The sequence below is a fragment of the Talpa europaea genome, assembly GCF_964194135.1.
Source record: "Talpa europaea genome assembly, chromosome: 14".
In the NCBI taxonomy this organism is placed as follows: Eukaryota; Metazoa; Chordata; class Mammalia; order Eulipotyphla; family Talpidae; genus Talpa; species Talpa europaea.
In genome coordinates this window covers 9,650,591-9,666,327 of record NC_140082.1, presented here as the reverse complement: position 1 = coordinate 9,666,327, position 15,737 = coordinate 9,650,591, and the positions used below count along the sequence as shown (strand labels likewise).

At 46.8% G+C, this 15,737-nt stretch overlaps 1 protein-coding gene across 2 annotated transcripts in view; it reads left to right on the top strand.

Annotated features, from left to right (window-relative positions):
• Positions 1-15,737, top strand: part of NOS1 (nitric oxide synthase 1) — a gene marked incomplete at its 5' end in the record, with an annotated part of 72,623 nt that overhangs the window by 14,354 nt on the left and 42,532 nt on the right. For both annotated transcript variants that reach the window (XM_084254403.1, XM_084254402.1), the window contains 4 exons: positions 12,081-12,209; positions 12,549-12,694; positions 13,867-14,029; positions 15,113-15,204. In XM_084254403.1, the coding sequence (XP_084110529.1) occupies positions 12,081-12,209; positions 12,549-12,694; positions 13,867-14,029; positions 15,113-15,204 (530 nt within the window). The remainder of the gene's footprint in view (positions 1-12,080; positions 12,210-12,548; positions 12,695-13,866; positions 14,030-15,112; positions 15,205-15,737) is intronic.

The window sequence follows — 15,737 nt, the reverse complement described above, 5'->3', positions numbered from 1 at the left end:
AGGTCTGCAGTGTGTATCTGAAGAGAAATTTATATTGGTACTTTGAATTTATTACCAGTGTTTCAAATTTTTATATAAATGCATATATATAACTTCTCTTACAAGTGTGGACAATCTGACCACATTGAGCCTATATTTTTATGGGACAATAACCTTCCTGGACTGAGTAGCAGCTGCCCCCCACTCCCCAAACGGGAATTCTCTGGTTTGCCACAATCCTCACCACTCGTTATTGTTCTCTCTCACTAAGGTCAAGTGTTCATTGTCATTTTTATATTAGTGCTATTGATTTTCTTTTTGTATCCGTGTCTTTATCCTAACTGTCAGATAGAAATAGGCCAAGAGATTCATATGTTTCAGGGAAGATGAGAAAGATTTTACGTTTTATGAAAATGAAGCATTTTTTGTGTGTTAATAGGCAACCAAGTGTTATGTCTTGATATTATCCAGTCTGCTTTATTGATTTACCTTAACTGCTTGTCCCCTGTAGGTATGAGAATTTCATTGCTAGTCTGCAGTAACCTCCAAGATCTGAATTATAGGGAAGAAGCATAAGTGGCCTTGACCCCACTGAAAAGACCTTTAATGTCATTGCTGAACTCTGAGCAATGGCAGGACTATGGCCTTTTCCTTTCATGTATCACCTCAATTAGACAGTGACAGCCTGAAAAGTATAACCTTGAACTTCAAACCTGAGAAATGGGGCTCAATATTGAGGATAGAGCAGGGCTGATTAGCAGGCCCACTGGCCCTCTTTGCACGCCATCATGATGACGTGATCAGTGTCTTAGTGGATGAAGGCATGCAGTAACAGAATGCCATAGACTGGGTACCTCATAAAAACAGAAATAATTTATCATGATTCAGGAGGCTGCAAAGTCCAGGGTCAAGGCAGTGGCAGATTCACTGTCTGGTGCAGGCCTGCTTCATTGATAGCATCTTCTTGCTGTGTCTTCACATGTCAAAAGGAGCTATCTGGGTTTCTTTTATAAGGGCACTAATCCTTCTCAGAAGGATTCCACCCTCATGACCTAATCACCTCCCAAAGTCCCCACCTCCTAATACCATCACTTTGAGCCTTAGTCCTCAACTTGTGAATTGGTTGGGAGTAGCTGGGAGACCAAATATTTGGTCCACAGCAATCAGAAGTGTTGAGAATTTACCCTAAGTTCTCCTCTAAAGTGGAAAGTCCATTTCCTTGGAGGAAGGATGCTGGCAAAAGGGAAAAGATTGCATCTTTCTGAGCTAAACTGCTAAACAGCTTTAGGCTTAAAAACTTCTAAAAGCCAGACACTTAGCTAAGCAGTGCTTGGGTTCACATTCATTCCTTTATCATTATCAAATCCTCAATGTTGTCCATGACCCGAAAAAAGATTCAAAGCCACTGGCCTGCATTATCCAGGCTGAGTTGTCTGAGACTCAATTTTCCAAATGCCTCTTAGAAATAGAGTGAAAAGAGGCAGAGACCCAACCACTCAGTTATAGAAGTCCCAGCTCCAGAGCCCTGATAGCTCCTGCTAGACATTGCCACAGCCGCAGCTCACAAATGTTTCCCAGATGCTCAAGTTCATAGAAAACACAAGGCTCTTCTTTCCCAGCTGACAGGCCAGCTCCCATGCTTATCCTCTTCTCTACCTGCTCATTGCCTCTTCAGCTGAAGCTACTGGAATCAGCTTCCTCCCTCCCAATAGTAACCCACATTTGCTGCTTTTTTAAGCATCCATGGCACGGCAGGGTTAGCATTGTTAATAGCACAAAGAGAGACCCAGCTGCTACCTGCTTCCCTGAGTCAGAAAGTGGAGGAGCGGGAGGAACGGCTGATCGGCATTGTCCCCACACACAGAGCCAGAGGCAACAGAGCCCAACTGAAGCAGGAAGGAGGCAGGCTAGACATGAGAAAGAACTTCCAGACTCAGAAGCCCATAGTTCCCTGAAGGAAAAGATAAGTGTCTCCCTTCCTCTTTGATGCTTTGTTGGTCTAAATTCAAGGAAAATCAGTCACAGGGATACCATCTCTTAAATCAGTCCCCAAAGGCTGAGACATTCATATTTATCTAGTTGGCATTTCTCTTGCTAATAGCCTGTGCCAGCAGGGGGCAAGACCTGTGAGACTTAAATTCCTAAGCAGGCATGGTCACTAAAACACAGTGTGTGAAAGACTGTGACATTCATTTTTAAGTTTTCTTGCAAATTGTATCTGTCCTGGGCTGGTAAAGAGAATGAATCAGCTCACTCATCACCGAATGTTCACCAATTCCTGCCATGTGCATAGCTCTATGGAGGAAGCAAAGATGAGCAAACATTATCCTCCGTGCCTTTGAGACCCTTGTGGAGAATCTTGAGGAGACAGGCACATATACAGTGCAACTAATCCAAAACCAGAGAGGGACAAGAAATGCTGCAGGAACATAAGTATCTCAGCAAGTATCAGGAAAGGTTTAGGGGAAGAGGTGACATTTGACCTGGGTTTTGAAGGTCACATAGGAGCTTGCATAGAAGAAAGTAGGAAACATAGTAAAAGGCTGTGGCTGTGCTTTTTTTTTTCTTGCTAAGGATCATTATTGGATCTCTGAGATTATCTTTTGTGTAATACCACCTGAGACATGTACTGAGTCTTGACACCATTCTAAAGATCCTTGACATAATAATTCTCTTAAGTGAAAATGCTACCCTAGATAAGTGATGTGAGAAACTGCTTGTCCTTCTTCCTGTAAAACCTTAGGATCTGAATCACACCCTTCTCAGCCTCCCTCCTTACTAAGCATCCATGTCCCTTGCCAGCCTGATATCCTTTCCTAAGGGGGTAAGCGGTGGGCCGTGATCTGCTTAGGGGCAGAACATATATTTTCAGATACTAATTAAGCATCAGGCCAATCCTTAGAGGGCACCAGGAGGGGTCTTGGCCTAGGGGAAGCAGGATCACTGCTGGGATCTTCCCCTTTTCAGCCTGTGCCCCTCTCTCCAGCCTCTTGCTGACAGGCTGTCAGGCATCAGGTAAATGACTATATTAAAATCCCCCTCCCTGCCCTACCCCTCATCAAGAGCCTGGCATTTCCACACCTCTGGGGACTTAGGGCTTCCTGGCTGCTTTCAAAATGTCAAAATTTGTTGAGAAGCTTTTCTCTACTTCCAGCATCCCCCCCCAGCCTGTCTGGAAAACTCCAATTATGAGGAGGTGGGCATGCTGATGGGCCATTTTCCCCAATCATCAAAAAAGCAATGGTGGCCAGGGCCCCTCTCACTCCATGGGCGTACACCCCAGTTGACCCGCTGGTGCTGGCTTCACTGAGAACCAAAAGGGCACTGCCAAGCCCGCTGGGCTGCATCTGCATGAAGGCAAGCCAGCAAAACCCTGCCTCTCAGCCCAAGCCTGGTTCCCCGGGAAACCTTATAAGTCAACCCTGGCTCTACAAACTGTCCATGTCGATGTCAGGGTTAAAATAACAGCGGCACTCAGAGTAATGGGGGGGGGAGACTGGGGGAGGGCTCTGACCCTTGGGCTCACTCTCCCACAGTGCTGCTATCAGCTCAGCTCTGGGGTCAGCCCAGGCTTGGCTGCCTCCTACGGGCCACCTTGGTCAGACAACTAATTAGCGCACAATGCTGACCCTCCATTTCCTAATAGGGGCTAATAGGTTCAGCAGAGAGTTGTGGGGAGAAGGAAATGAGATAATGTATGAAATGAGAATATCAACTCTGCAATAATAATAGATAATATTTGTTGAGGCGCTGTCAGGCAGTGCTCACAGGCACTTAAGGTCCTAAAACCCATCCCTAGTAAAGTACTATTCTTGTCCCCATTTTACAGATGAGCAGACTGAAGCCCAGCAGTTTTAGTAGCCTGATGAAGGTCCCATGACCATTAATTGGTGACGATGGGACTTGAACCCAGTCCATGGATTCTCACAAGCCGCTCCTAACTCTACAGAACCTGGCACAGAATACGTGCTCTAAAAATGAGTGTCATCATTTTGGCTCATTAGTGCCCTGCTAGTTTGGGTAGTATGTTGTTTATCTAGGTATAGACAGCTGGCTAGTTATCCTGTTGCTAAGGTGAGGCAAACAGGGCAAGAAGTTATCCTCATTTTACAGATGACATCCTTGCTTCCCAGAAAGGGGAAGTGAGCAGCCGCAGAGTTTTGGTGACAGAGCCGCACCTCTTTCCCTTGGTGACTACATGGTCCTTGTCGCTCTTTCAAATTGAGTAACGTGTCACTTATATCTCTTGGGGACTGAGCTCTAGGAATACAGAGCAGGGAAACTTTAAGGCCCAAAGTAAAAAGATAGCATCCTTGAGGCTCTCGATTCCTCTCCCGGCTCTGTTCCCCATTAGTCGTTAGTTTGGGGATAATTGCCTTACCTTTCAGAGCCTCCACTTCCCCCTCTGACTTGGTGGGCATGCAATGGCCTAGACCAGGTCAAGCCCCAATAGGCATTTAGTAAATGTGACCAAAATGAAATGAAATTGAACATGATCACTTGCCTTGAGGGAGTTCACAGCCTAGACATCATCTTCTCATCAAGTATTTGCCTTATGTTCCAGAAACTTCTATTCCAAAGACAAGCTACAGACATAGACATAGCAGTTGTCACACCATGGTATTTGGAGTTTTGTAGAATCATGCACAGCAGTCCCCACAAGGTCCACCTGGTTGGCTTTGGCAGATTCCATTGGTCCCATTCAGAGTGACAACTCAGGTTGCTTGTTGCTTATTCCGTCCCCTACCTTTGTCTCCAAGCGTTTGAGAAACCTCCTGTGTTTGAAGATTAATTTATCTTTGTGGAAGGGTGTCCCAAATCCCTAGCTATACCCTGCTAGTCAACTCATTTTTGTTTTAACTCAACACAACTAGTTCTCTTTTACCTTGATCCAGCTCACAGCCAGCACTAGACACGCAAATTGGATTTTTCCCAGAAGTATCTTTAGTCCCCCTAGTGTTTCTCACTTGCCCAGTGTCCCCGGAGCTCCCCCAGCCCCAAGCAGAGGACAAAGGACCCTCAACAAAGATGCTTTCCAGGAATTTATACAGGACTCCCTTAGCCCCCAGTAACAGCAGAATCCCAATCTTGCAGGCATTTCTCTCCCCTCCACCCAAGCTGTCACCTGCTCATGACCGCCAGGGCCTGTACAGGTCACTTGGCCAAGAGACCAGCCTTCCAAATCCTGTTGCCCTAGGTGGTCAGAGCCAGGATGGAGCCAGGAAGTGGGGCCTGAATTGACGGGTGTTTGGGTTTAGCCCTGCTGGAGTTTCCACATCTTTTGCCAACTGTTTGTTTTACTAGTGAGTACGTTCAATGCAAGCTGTCCGACTGCTGTCCAGTGATACAATTACATTCTGGTTTGAGAAATCATGACACTGTTCTGCATGCCCATTCATTGCATCAAAACCATTCAACTTCTCTTCCCAGATAGGCCAAGTTGGGTCAGAATCATTTTTATCTCCTCACTTTGCAAATTGATATCAGTTACCAATACGTCTTTCAAACAGAATCTTAGAGGTGAGCAAAGGAACAACCCAATTCTACTTTCTAAGGGTTCCAGGATGTTTGAAAAGGTAAAAAACGGTCACAACATAATCGCAGATATGTTAAAAATACATATATTTAGTAAGTTAATGGTTCAAATAACTAAACACACAAATACACACACTACTAAGATAATTTCAGGATTTATTTTAAAATTATTCTAAAATTCCTGGTGTATTATAGATTTTGTGGTCTATGATGAGACCAAGTTTAAAGTTGTGTAATAATGCCTGTTGTATCGTGAGATCATAGGGGTGCTAAGCACTAACTCATTTGGAGAAAGTATCAACAATCTAAGCGAAAGACCCCCCCAACTGTGGACCCAAACTATGATGGGTCTGACCATCAAGCACCCCCTTCCTTAATCGTCCTCCACACACTATAGAACACAACCATTGAATCGGGGGGAGGGAGAGTGATTTCAAGCTTCTGTGGAGTTATTATAAAGAATGAATCACATTGAAGTAATGCTCTGAATACACTACAAAGAAATTATACTCTGAGGTACTAAACACAGTTGGTTAAGTGTTGTAAGTAGCAATTTTTTAATTGCCTGTATGGGTGTGTACCTGCTGGTTTGCTGATCTGTGGTCCTGGACCCTGAGCAGCCATAGCTTGTAACAGGGTTACACTCGCTGCCCTGAAGAGGCACTACCCACAAGTCAGAGCAGCGCTGCCTGGAGCTGCAGAGAAGGACACAGTGCGTGGCATCTGGGCCCTTGTGTGGAGGGCCTGCTGCCTGTCTCGGCTTCAGCTCGCTGCCCTGGTTTTACAACCAGCCAAACAGTGCAGGTTGCTGCTGGCCATAATGGAGAAGCTGGTACCAGCAGTGAGAGAATAAAAAGCTACTTGCTTTGCACAGTTTTGGGCTTACCTCTTGGATCAGTTTCCTGGGGTGGGGGAGGAGACCCAGGGGACTTAAAACATGAATTTATTGTTTCACAGCACTGGGCTCTGGAGGCTGGAAGCCTGAAACTCAGGTGTTGGCAGGGCTGGTTCCATCTTGCAGATGGCCATCGTCATGCTCATTGGCTTCCTCCTGGTCTGCATGTCTGTCTGCCAGTTTAGCCCATATTTATAAAGTACACCAGCCATATTGAATTAGGGCTGCCTTTATGACCTTTTAATTTAATTGCCTCGTTAAAACTCCAAATAAGGTCATTTCTGGAGGTACTAGGGTTTAGGACATCAAGACATAAATTCGGAGGACACTGTTCACCCCATAACAGTTCTGAGATGTTCTATGCCTCCCAGGTGCCTCCCTGTCACTGCCACACTCTTGTCTTGGACTCACGTCGAGGCTCCTGGTTGTCACAGCCACATGGGTTGCGGGGGAGGTTACCTGGCCTCCCTTTCGAGATCTTCTGGATTCTGATGTCTGGTGTCTAACTTCCTGCCTTCCAAATTTCCCTCTCTCCTCCTTCCCATCACTCCCACTAAGAGGCTCTCCGTCTTCCCACTTACCAACCCTGTGGAGGCACCCCAACTTCCACTCCTCCCTTCCTGTGCTCTGCTCCTGCAGCTGTAGTTTCCACTGTCATCCTTCTTACCAGAGTGGCAGCAAGAGCCCCTCCTGGTCTCTGTGCCTCCATCCTCTCCCTCTTGCAGTCCTTGCAGTCACCTACGTCTTCAAACTGGGCTCCGATGAGGTCACCCCCTCAGGCAGCTTCAGGGGTTCTCCATTCCCTCCTAAATCAAGAGCAAAGCCTTTGGCTTAGCATTTAAGAGACTCTACAAAGTTAAAATGCATTCAGACCTTTTATTAGTCAGCATGGGCTGCTCTAACAAGACACCATCCACTCAGTGGCTTAAACAACTCCAAGAGAAGTTATTTCTCACCGTTCTGAAGGCTGGAATTCCCAGATCAGGGTACCAGAAGGGTCGGCTTCTAGTGAGGGCTCTCTGGCTTACATGCAGCTGCCTTCTTGCTGTCCTCACATGTCCTTGGCACACATGCAGACAGAGAGAGACTGTTCCTCTTCTTACAAAGCTGCTAATCTGTCACACAACGGCTCCATCTTGATGGACTCATTCAACCTGGATGACTCCCTAAAACCTGTCTCCGGATAAGGCACGTTAGGTGTTAGGGCTTCAGCCTATAAATTCAGGAGGGACACAGTTCAGTCCGTAACATATCTAAAATGTTGGTTGAACATGTACTATGTGCTGGATGCTGGTCTAGAGGTTGGAGATAGAGCAAAGTGAACAATGAGTAGGCAGAGAACTATGTCTGTGACTAGCTACCCAGAGAGACATATAAATCTATATCTATAAGATTGTGGAGTTGTGGGTGTATACAGTCACATACAAATCCACAACCATGCTCACAATAATTGCAGAGTGGTAAGTGCTATGAGGAAAAACAAAGCATAATAAAGGTGGTAAGGACAGCAGAGAGTAACGGGCCAGTAGCTATGTTGAAGAATGATCTAGGAAGATCTCTAATGCAGTGATGTTTAAGCAGATGGAAACATAAGTAAAATAACATAGTTTAACCACTGGAATTCAGCCCTTTAGATCAGGAGTTTGCAAACTTTCTCTGTAAAGGAACTATTTTTGATTTTATTGTCATCTCCATCACAATACTCTGCCGTTGTCCTACGAAGCAACCAGAGCCAAAACAGCAACAAATGAGTGTGGCTGTGTTCCAATAAAACTTTATTTGTGGACACTGGCATTTGAACTTCATATAACTTGCCTGTGTCACGAAACATTATTCTTCTTTGGACATTTTTTATTCCACAAACTAAAAATGGAAAAGCCATTCTTAGCTCGCGGGCTGTACAAAAACAGGTGGCAGACCAGATTCGGCCATGGGCCACGGTTTGCAGACTCTTGCTTCAGAGCACACAGCTGTAAGATGCGTCTCCCATTGTGGGAGGAGGATGAGGGCCACTGCAGGCACACAAGCCGCTGGCATACAGTAGGGGCTCAATTTGTATTTGCTGAAGGAGACCAAGAAGGAAGGGAGGGGAGGCAGAAGGAATTGGTGTGTCAGGTGTGCACAAAGTTCAATTCCTGGCTGGGACTCCCAAGCTGACAAGACCTGGCTGTGTCCTCTTGCTCTGCAGGGTCATTTCCTTCCACTTCCTCAGGCCCTCTGCAGGCTCCAGAAGCAAAGAGGTGTTGACATAGCCTTTGAAATTCAGAGCTACCTTTGCAAATTTTGGAGCAGGCTTTCTAGACAGCCCTTCCTGCAGAACCCAGGGAGAGCTTGTCAGTACCTGAAAAGCTCTCATTGTCCACCACCCACCCCAGACAAATCCAGGAAAGGATACTTGTAGCCCCAGCCCAAAGCCCACTTGTGCCCTTTCACCGGTTTAATAGCTCCTAAGTGCCACTAATCTGCATTTTTAGCTAGGCCCTGCTTAGAAAAGTCATTTGCATCCCCCATACAGCGCCCCTGACTGCTATATTAATCTCCCCATTTGTCCCCCCCTGAGTCATCTAATATTACTGCTGGTTAATTAAAACATCAAAACCCAAGTACAACAGCCCTACCAGAGGCCTCCTAATGCCTGGTTTCAAGTGTGCAGCCTCATGCAGCCCAGGATGGAGAGGGGCACAGCGCACACTCCCCAGTTCCTTGACACATAATCACCAGCCCTCACACATCTGGAACCTCAACAGATGCCTCCCTCATTAGCCACTTCTCTTGCTCCCTCCTCTCCCTGCCAATCAAGGCCACGAGCTGCCCTCCCACTGACCACACCTCACACCTCTCCTTCCTGCTTCTCTACACTCCTACTCTTCTGTTCCACCCCACGCCAACACCCCTCTGGGATTCCAACTGCAACTCAGCCTCCAGAGTGTTAATGTGGATGGTTGAGGAAAGTTTCTAAGCTGCTGATCCGAGGAATTTGTCTCAGCAAAGCCTGCCCAGATGTCCCTTCCACCATCTGCAGGTGTGCTGTGCTGGAAGAGGCAGCAGTGGAGATCTTGGGGTCCTCAAGAAGGGTTTGGGATGTCTGAGCAGGTCTCCAGGGTAGTGGGCTATTTGTACGTGGCTTCCCAGAGTTGTAAGTGACTTAATGTCTAGCAGGACAGAAAGTGCACGTGTGGGATGAAGGGAAGACTTCATCCAAGTCCTTCTCCTGGTGCCCAGAATAGTTACTGCGCCATAATAATACTCACGGCTGTACTTGCACTGCTAGCATTACAAGTTGTACTAGGAGTAGCAGAATCACACCACCATAGCAGTCAGTACCGGCTGACACTCAGGATGATCACAGTCATCTAGTGAGAGTGGATGGCTTGGGCAGGGCGCTGGCCAGCAGGCAGGGAGAAAGGGTAGACAAGTTCTAGAGATCTTTAGAAGGCTAAAATGAAAGGGAATGGAGGGGGTGAAGGGATGTGGTGGCTAGAGAGGATGATGCCCGGGACAGTTCCCATCTGTGACTTGCGAAGGGGCATGGCTGGTGGCGCCCAGCACAGAGGTGACAACATCTGACCAATACAGGAGGCGTGGAACGTCACGAGTCTAGTGCCTTCCATTTCTTCTCTGCTATTGCTCCCTCGTCTGGAACTGCCTTTAATAGTGGGGTGGGTTAGTGGGGTACTCTTCGCCTGCCTCCTGTTTCCCAAACTCTACCATGGTGGCCCAGGTGCTTTAGCACAGGGCTCCTACTGCACTGACAGGAAAGGTGGCTGTGATGTGCCTCTTGCCATTGAACATTTGCACAAGCGGTTCCCACAGACCCTGCTCTGCTACCTTTGCCTGGTTAATATCTACTTATCCTTCAGATCTTAGCTTAGAAGTCAAATGCTCTGGATTAAATGCCTCTTCTGTCTGCTAGTCCCCCATATGCTGCCAACCTCCCACGTTACGGCACCTGCCACTCTCAATGATGGTTGATTCAATTGTCAGCACCCCCACTGGACTGTGAACTCCAGGAGGGCAGAGATTACATCTGTCTCGTTTGTCACAGTATCCTTTGCCCGGCAGACAGGAGATACTCAATAAACAAATGTGGTTTTCAGCACTAGTCCTTCGGAGTTCTCTGTGATTGGTGTCCTGGACTTAGCCCATTTAATCATAATTCCCAGTTCTCTCACCTGAACACATCCAAGCTGATGAGATATGTCCCCTGCCTCTGTCCTGACCCCCACTTATATACCCCAGCCACATTGTCCTCCTTACTGGCTCTTTGGTTTTTTTGTTTGTTTGTTTTTTAAAGATTTATTTATTTATACAAGCACTGGGTACAGTCAGAAGCGCGGGAGGGTGAGAGAATTCACCAGAGCCAGAGCGGGGAGCAGAACAGGCAGAGAGACGAAGTACACTGCTGAGGGGAGCAGTGGGCTCGGCAGGAGAGGTCTGTGTGCCATGTGGGACCCTTGCCGGTGGCCACGGATCAAACCGGCACTACAGAGGCTGCGGGCAGCTTCACGACCCAGCGCTCAACCGCTGCGCCACCAGGGAGGCCCCTTACTGGCTCTTCGAACAAGCTCATCCCTACCTCCGGGCCTTTGCACTTGCCTTTTCCCCCTCCACTTAGTTACCATCACCTCCTCTGTTGTATAGTCTAATCATCACCTGAAATTCTATCATTATATATTCATTTACTTACTATTTATCTCCACTTCTCCCTCAACAATGCTCCAGAGGGCAAGGATCATGTCTGTCTTGTTCACTATAATGTCTCCAGGACCTAGTACATAATAGATGCTCAGTAAATATTACTGGCCCACTGCCCATTGCTCTACTCTTTGGCATGAGCATGACTAACACTTTTTTCTCCCTCCCTTGCTGAGCTACCATGTCAGAGTGTGCCCACTGCATCTTCCTTAGAGTTGCTGAATGACTAATGCTTTTCTGATGCACAAAACACCCCTCTACCCAGCCAGGTAGACAGTTGCTCAGAAACACCCAAGACAGTGTGATCCTTACCTTGAGGTCTCAATGAATGGGTCAACATTGGTCAGGCCAGTACTTATACTCCCACACCTACTGGGTGATTTGTTTACAGAGGTGAAGACAAATGGGGGACTCAAGGTATTTAAACGAGAGGGGATGGTGAGTGCAAAGGCCCTGAGGCAGAAACAAACTTGGCATTTTTGAGAGGCAGAAACCTGAAATTTGGGGAGACCATTCTATGCTTCAAGTCTTTCTAATTTAAACCTTTCTGTTTTCCCAGCTCTTCCCAGAGGTTGTGAGTTTGGGCTCGCAGGAAGGCCTAGAAATCCAAGAAACTTGACCCAGGCTGATAGTGTCCTCTCAGTCATACATTCATTCAGCAAACATTCATTGAGTCCCTACTATGCCATGCCCTGTGCTGGATAATGGAGACACCTTTGAGTTCCTGACCCCTTACCCCAGAGAATAGATCCCAAAATGTTCTTCAATGGCACCTCTTTCTGTATAGTGGCAAGATCAGGTTCCCTACTACTTCATACATATCAGTGTCAGAGAGCCATATCTATTTCTCTGTGCAGACAGATGGTGATTCAGGGCAGATTCCAAGGGGAGCAGCACCTCTTCCCATCCCAGAGGAGACAATTTTCCAGCACTCTCAAGAGTCAGCCTAATGTACCATTTCCATTCTCTCCTCCAGCCCCCTGCCTCGGGAAAACAGTCCCCCACAAAGAATGGCAGTCCCTCCAAGTGCCCCCGCTTTCTCAAGGTCAAGAACTGGGAGACAGATGTGGTTCTCACCGACACCCTCCACCTTAAGAGTACGTTGGTGAGTATCCAAGTGGGGTGTAGACCAAGACCACTTGACCTCAGCACTAGCCACATTTGGGGCCTGAAATCTTTGTCTGAGGACCACCCTGTGCTTTGAGGGATATTTTATATCACAAAGCCAGGCAAATGCTTTCATAGTCTTACACTTCTGCAGAGCATCCCTTACCTTGGCTGTTAACCACATCCAACTATTATTTGAAGCTGGTACTTGAGAAACTCCCTTTGGGAATTAAAGGCCAGGTAAACTCCATCATCAATATCAGCTCTAGTCCTACAACTCAACTCATGCCACACTTGGGCATAACCAAGCAATAACCCAAATTTCTTTTCCTTCCAGGAATCAGGATGCACTGAGCACATCTGCATGGGCTCCATCATGCTTCCTTCCCAGCAAGTACGAAGACCTGAAGACGTCCGCACAAAAGAACAACTCTTCCCTCTCGCCAAGGAGTTTATTGATCAGTACTACTCATCAATTAAAAGGCAAGTATATGTCAATTCTGGGAAGCCCAGGGTGAGTTATCAAGGAAGTTCCAACTTTGCAGACAGTTGTACCAAGGCCTGAGGATAAGGCCTCTGCCCAGTATATGCAGAGGTCAAAAACCTGGACCCAAGGGCTAAATCTATCCCTTGGATATGCTTTTTTTTTTTTTTGGCCTGAAAATGTTGCTTAAATATAAAACATTTCAAATAATTCCACACTTAGGTCTATACCCTTAAGAAACTCTCTACCTGTTCACAAGAAGATATGTGTGAAAATCCTCACTGAATATTGAATAATAGAGGGGGAAAAATAGCCAATTGGAAATCACCTCAACTCCATTGACAGAAGAATGTGTAAAAATACATTGTGTTATTTTCCTAATGGAAGACTATACAACTGTGAAAAATGAATGGGCTAGATTTCTACATGCTCCTGGGAAAAAATCTGACAGATAATTTTGATCAAAAGAAAGAATAAGTTGTAGAAGGATGCCATTTATATAAACTTTGCCATTTATATAAACCTTATATAATACTGTATATGAATTAGGGACACAACACACACACACACACACACACACACGGCAAAAAATACAAACAAAAATCTGGTAAATGCCATATTGAAAATAGAAGTCCCTTCTGAGGAGAAAAGGGACTACGATGGAGAAGTAGTCCCCAAGGAACTATATTGTTTCATTTGCTTATGTATTATTTCTTAGGCTTAGGGGCTTGTTATATTATTCTCTATACCTCTTAGTAAGCCTGAAATTTTTCATAATAATTTTAACTTTCTAAAATTGAATTCATTGCCAACATTTAAAAATTAGAAGAGTTTCCTTCAAATGTTATATTTCCAGTTTATCGTGAACGAATCACTGACAGCACTAAGCCCCCATTCCTGTAGGATAGCTACTGGCTGGAACAGAATGCTGCTTCCCCTCAGCACCAGGCATGAGCTGGCCTGTTAGCCACAGTCCCCACCCAGCCAGTTTGATTACATGTGCCCTGGTGGTTGGCAATCAAGTTTGCAGTCTATCCTTTCTGTTTCAACTATTGTGTCCAGTGTGCTCAGAGTTTCTGTGCTTCTGGCCACCTGTAACATCTCATACCTTCCACCAGCCTCTAATTCAGGAGAGAAGGTGAAGCTCCGATCTTTTTCTCTTCTCACTCAGATTTGGCTCCAAAGCCCACATGGAAAGACTGGAAGAGGTGAACAAAGAGATCGAAACCAACAGCACCTATCAGCTCAAGGACACAGAGCTCATCTATGGGGCCAAGCACGCCTGGCGGAATGCCTCCCGCTGCGTCGGCAGGATCCAGTGGTCTAAGCTCCAGGTAGGCCATGAGGCTGAGATGCCTTGAAGCGCCCTTTGGTGGGAGTTAGGGGGAGAAAGGGTGCATGGAACTCTAAAAACTTTTTAAAAACCAAGGGGTACCTGATAACCATGGTGACCTATCAGATGGTATTGTGTGGTTCCAAATTTTTGGATCATGGTTGAATCCAGCCTATAACCATGTTTTATCATGCCAACCACCAACACAGTGTGTTTTAGAAATGAACTTATAGGGCCTCCCCGGTGGCACAGCGGTTGAGCGCTGGGTTGCGAAGCTGCCTGCGGCCTCTGCGGCGCCGGTTCGATCCCCGGCTGCTCCCCGGCCACCGGAGGAGGGTCCCACATGGCGCGCAGACCTCTCCTGCCGCCCGCTGCTCCCCTCAGCAGTGTACTTTGGTCCTTCTGCCTGCTCTGCTCCCCTCTCTGGCTCTGGTGAATTCTCTCACCCTCTCGCGCTTCTGACTGTACTCAGTGCATGTATAAACAAAACAAACAAACAAACAATTAAATAAATAAAACATGCCTCTATTTAAAAAAACAAACAAAAAAAAAATGAACTTATATGTCTCTTGGTAGGGCTGGTACATTCCAGTTTACCACAACCCCCACCACTCCCTTTTGTCTTACATTCACTCTATTTGCTGTTTTTATTATCTGCCTACTCCCTGAAAGCATTAGATTCTATGTTCGCTGGTGTGATTTTTCTCTCTGGGCAGCAGTTTCAAGTTGGAAGCAGATTTGTTATCAAACTGAAAGAGAGTAGGGTTGTTTGTTTTGTTTTTAAATCCCAGGCCCTCTGGTAACCTAATAGAAAATACATTCAGCCCCTTAAAAATTCCTTCCTTTACTGACCGTTCATGTCCCACATTCACTTACCCTCCACTTACCCTCTACTTTTGGGAGATTTTTCCTCATTTTATCGACTGTGGTTATCAGAATAGAAAACCCAACGGAAGGCTCAGCGACAAAGTGTTCACTGCCCCAAGGGGGCAGTGCCTGGAGCGGGCTGTGGGCTCCCCTCCAAAGGGCAGGCTGCACTGGGGTGCTGAGGGGGGAGGAGGAAGCATGCTGGCCACTTTTTCAGGTGTTCGATGCCCGTGACTGCACCACGGCTCATGGGATGTTCAACTACATCTGCAACCACATCAAGTACGCCACCAACAAAGGGAACCTCAGGTGAGTTCTGCGGGGAGGGGGTTCTGCTGTCCCAACCGTGCTGACTTTAGGTCTGGAGTTGGCTCACCTACCAGGGAAACAACCCCTCCCCCTCAGGAAGGTGCCCCCCCCCACCCACCCCTGCCTCCAGAGGTGGCCTGGCTTCTTGTTCCTCCACCATGTGCCCGCACTGGGAGAAACAGACTCCCATGTGGTTTGCAAAACAACAGCAACCAAAATCACTTCCACCTCTTCACTACCATCCAGAGAGGGGCGGAAAGGGGTGTTTCAGGCTCCCCAGAATGGGAAAATCACCTTGTCAGTGTCCACCTGATTTGACCTGCTCCTATTGTGTTGCATGGAGCCACCCCAAAATCTCCCTCAGTTTAAAGGGCAATGTCTCCTCCCACCGCTATGGAGACTGCTCCTTCAGATGCCACCAAGCCTAGCCACACCTCAGACTCCTTTGCCCTGGATGAAGAACAAAACCACAGGGAGCAGGACACCACCAAAAGCTCCCATGTGGGCTCTGTGGTTTCTGTACTGGCAAGGAG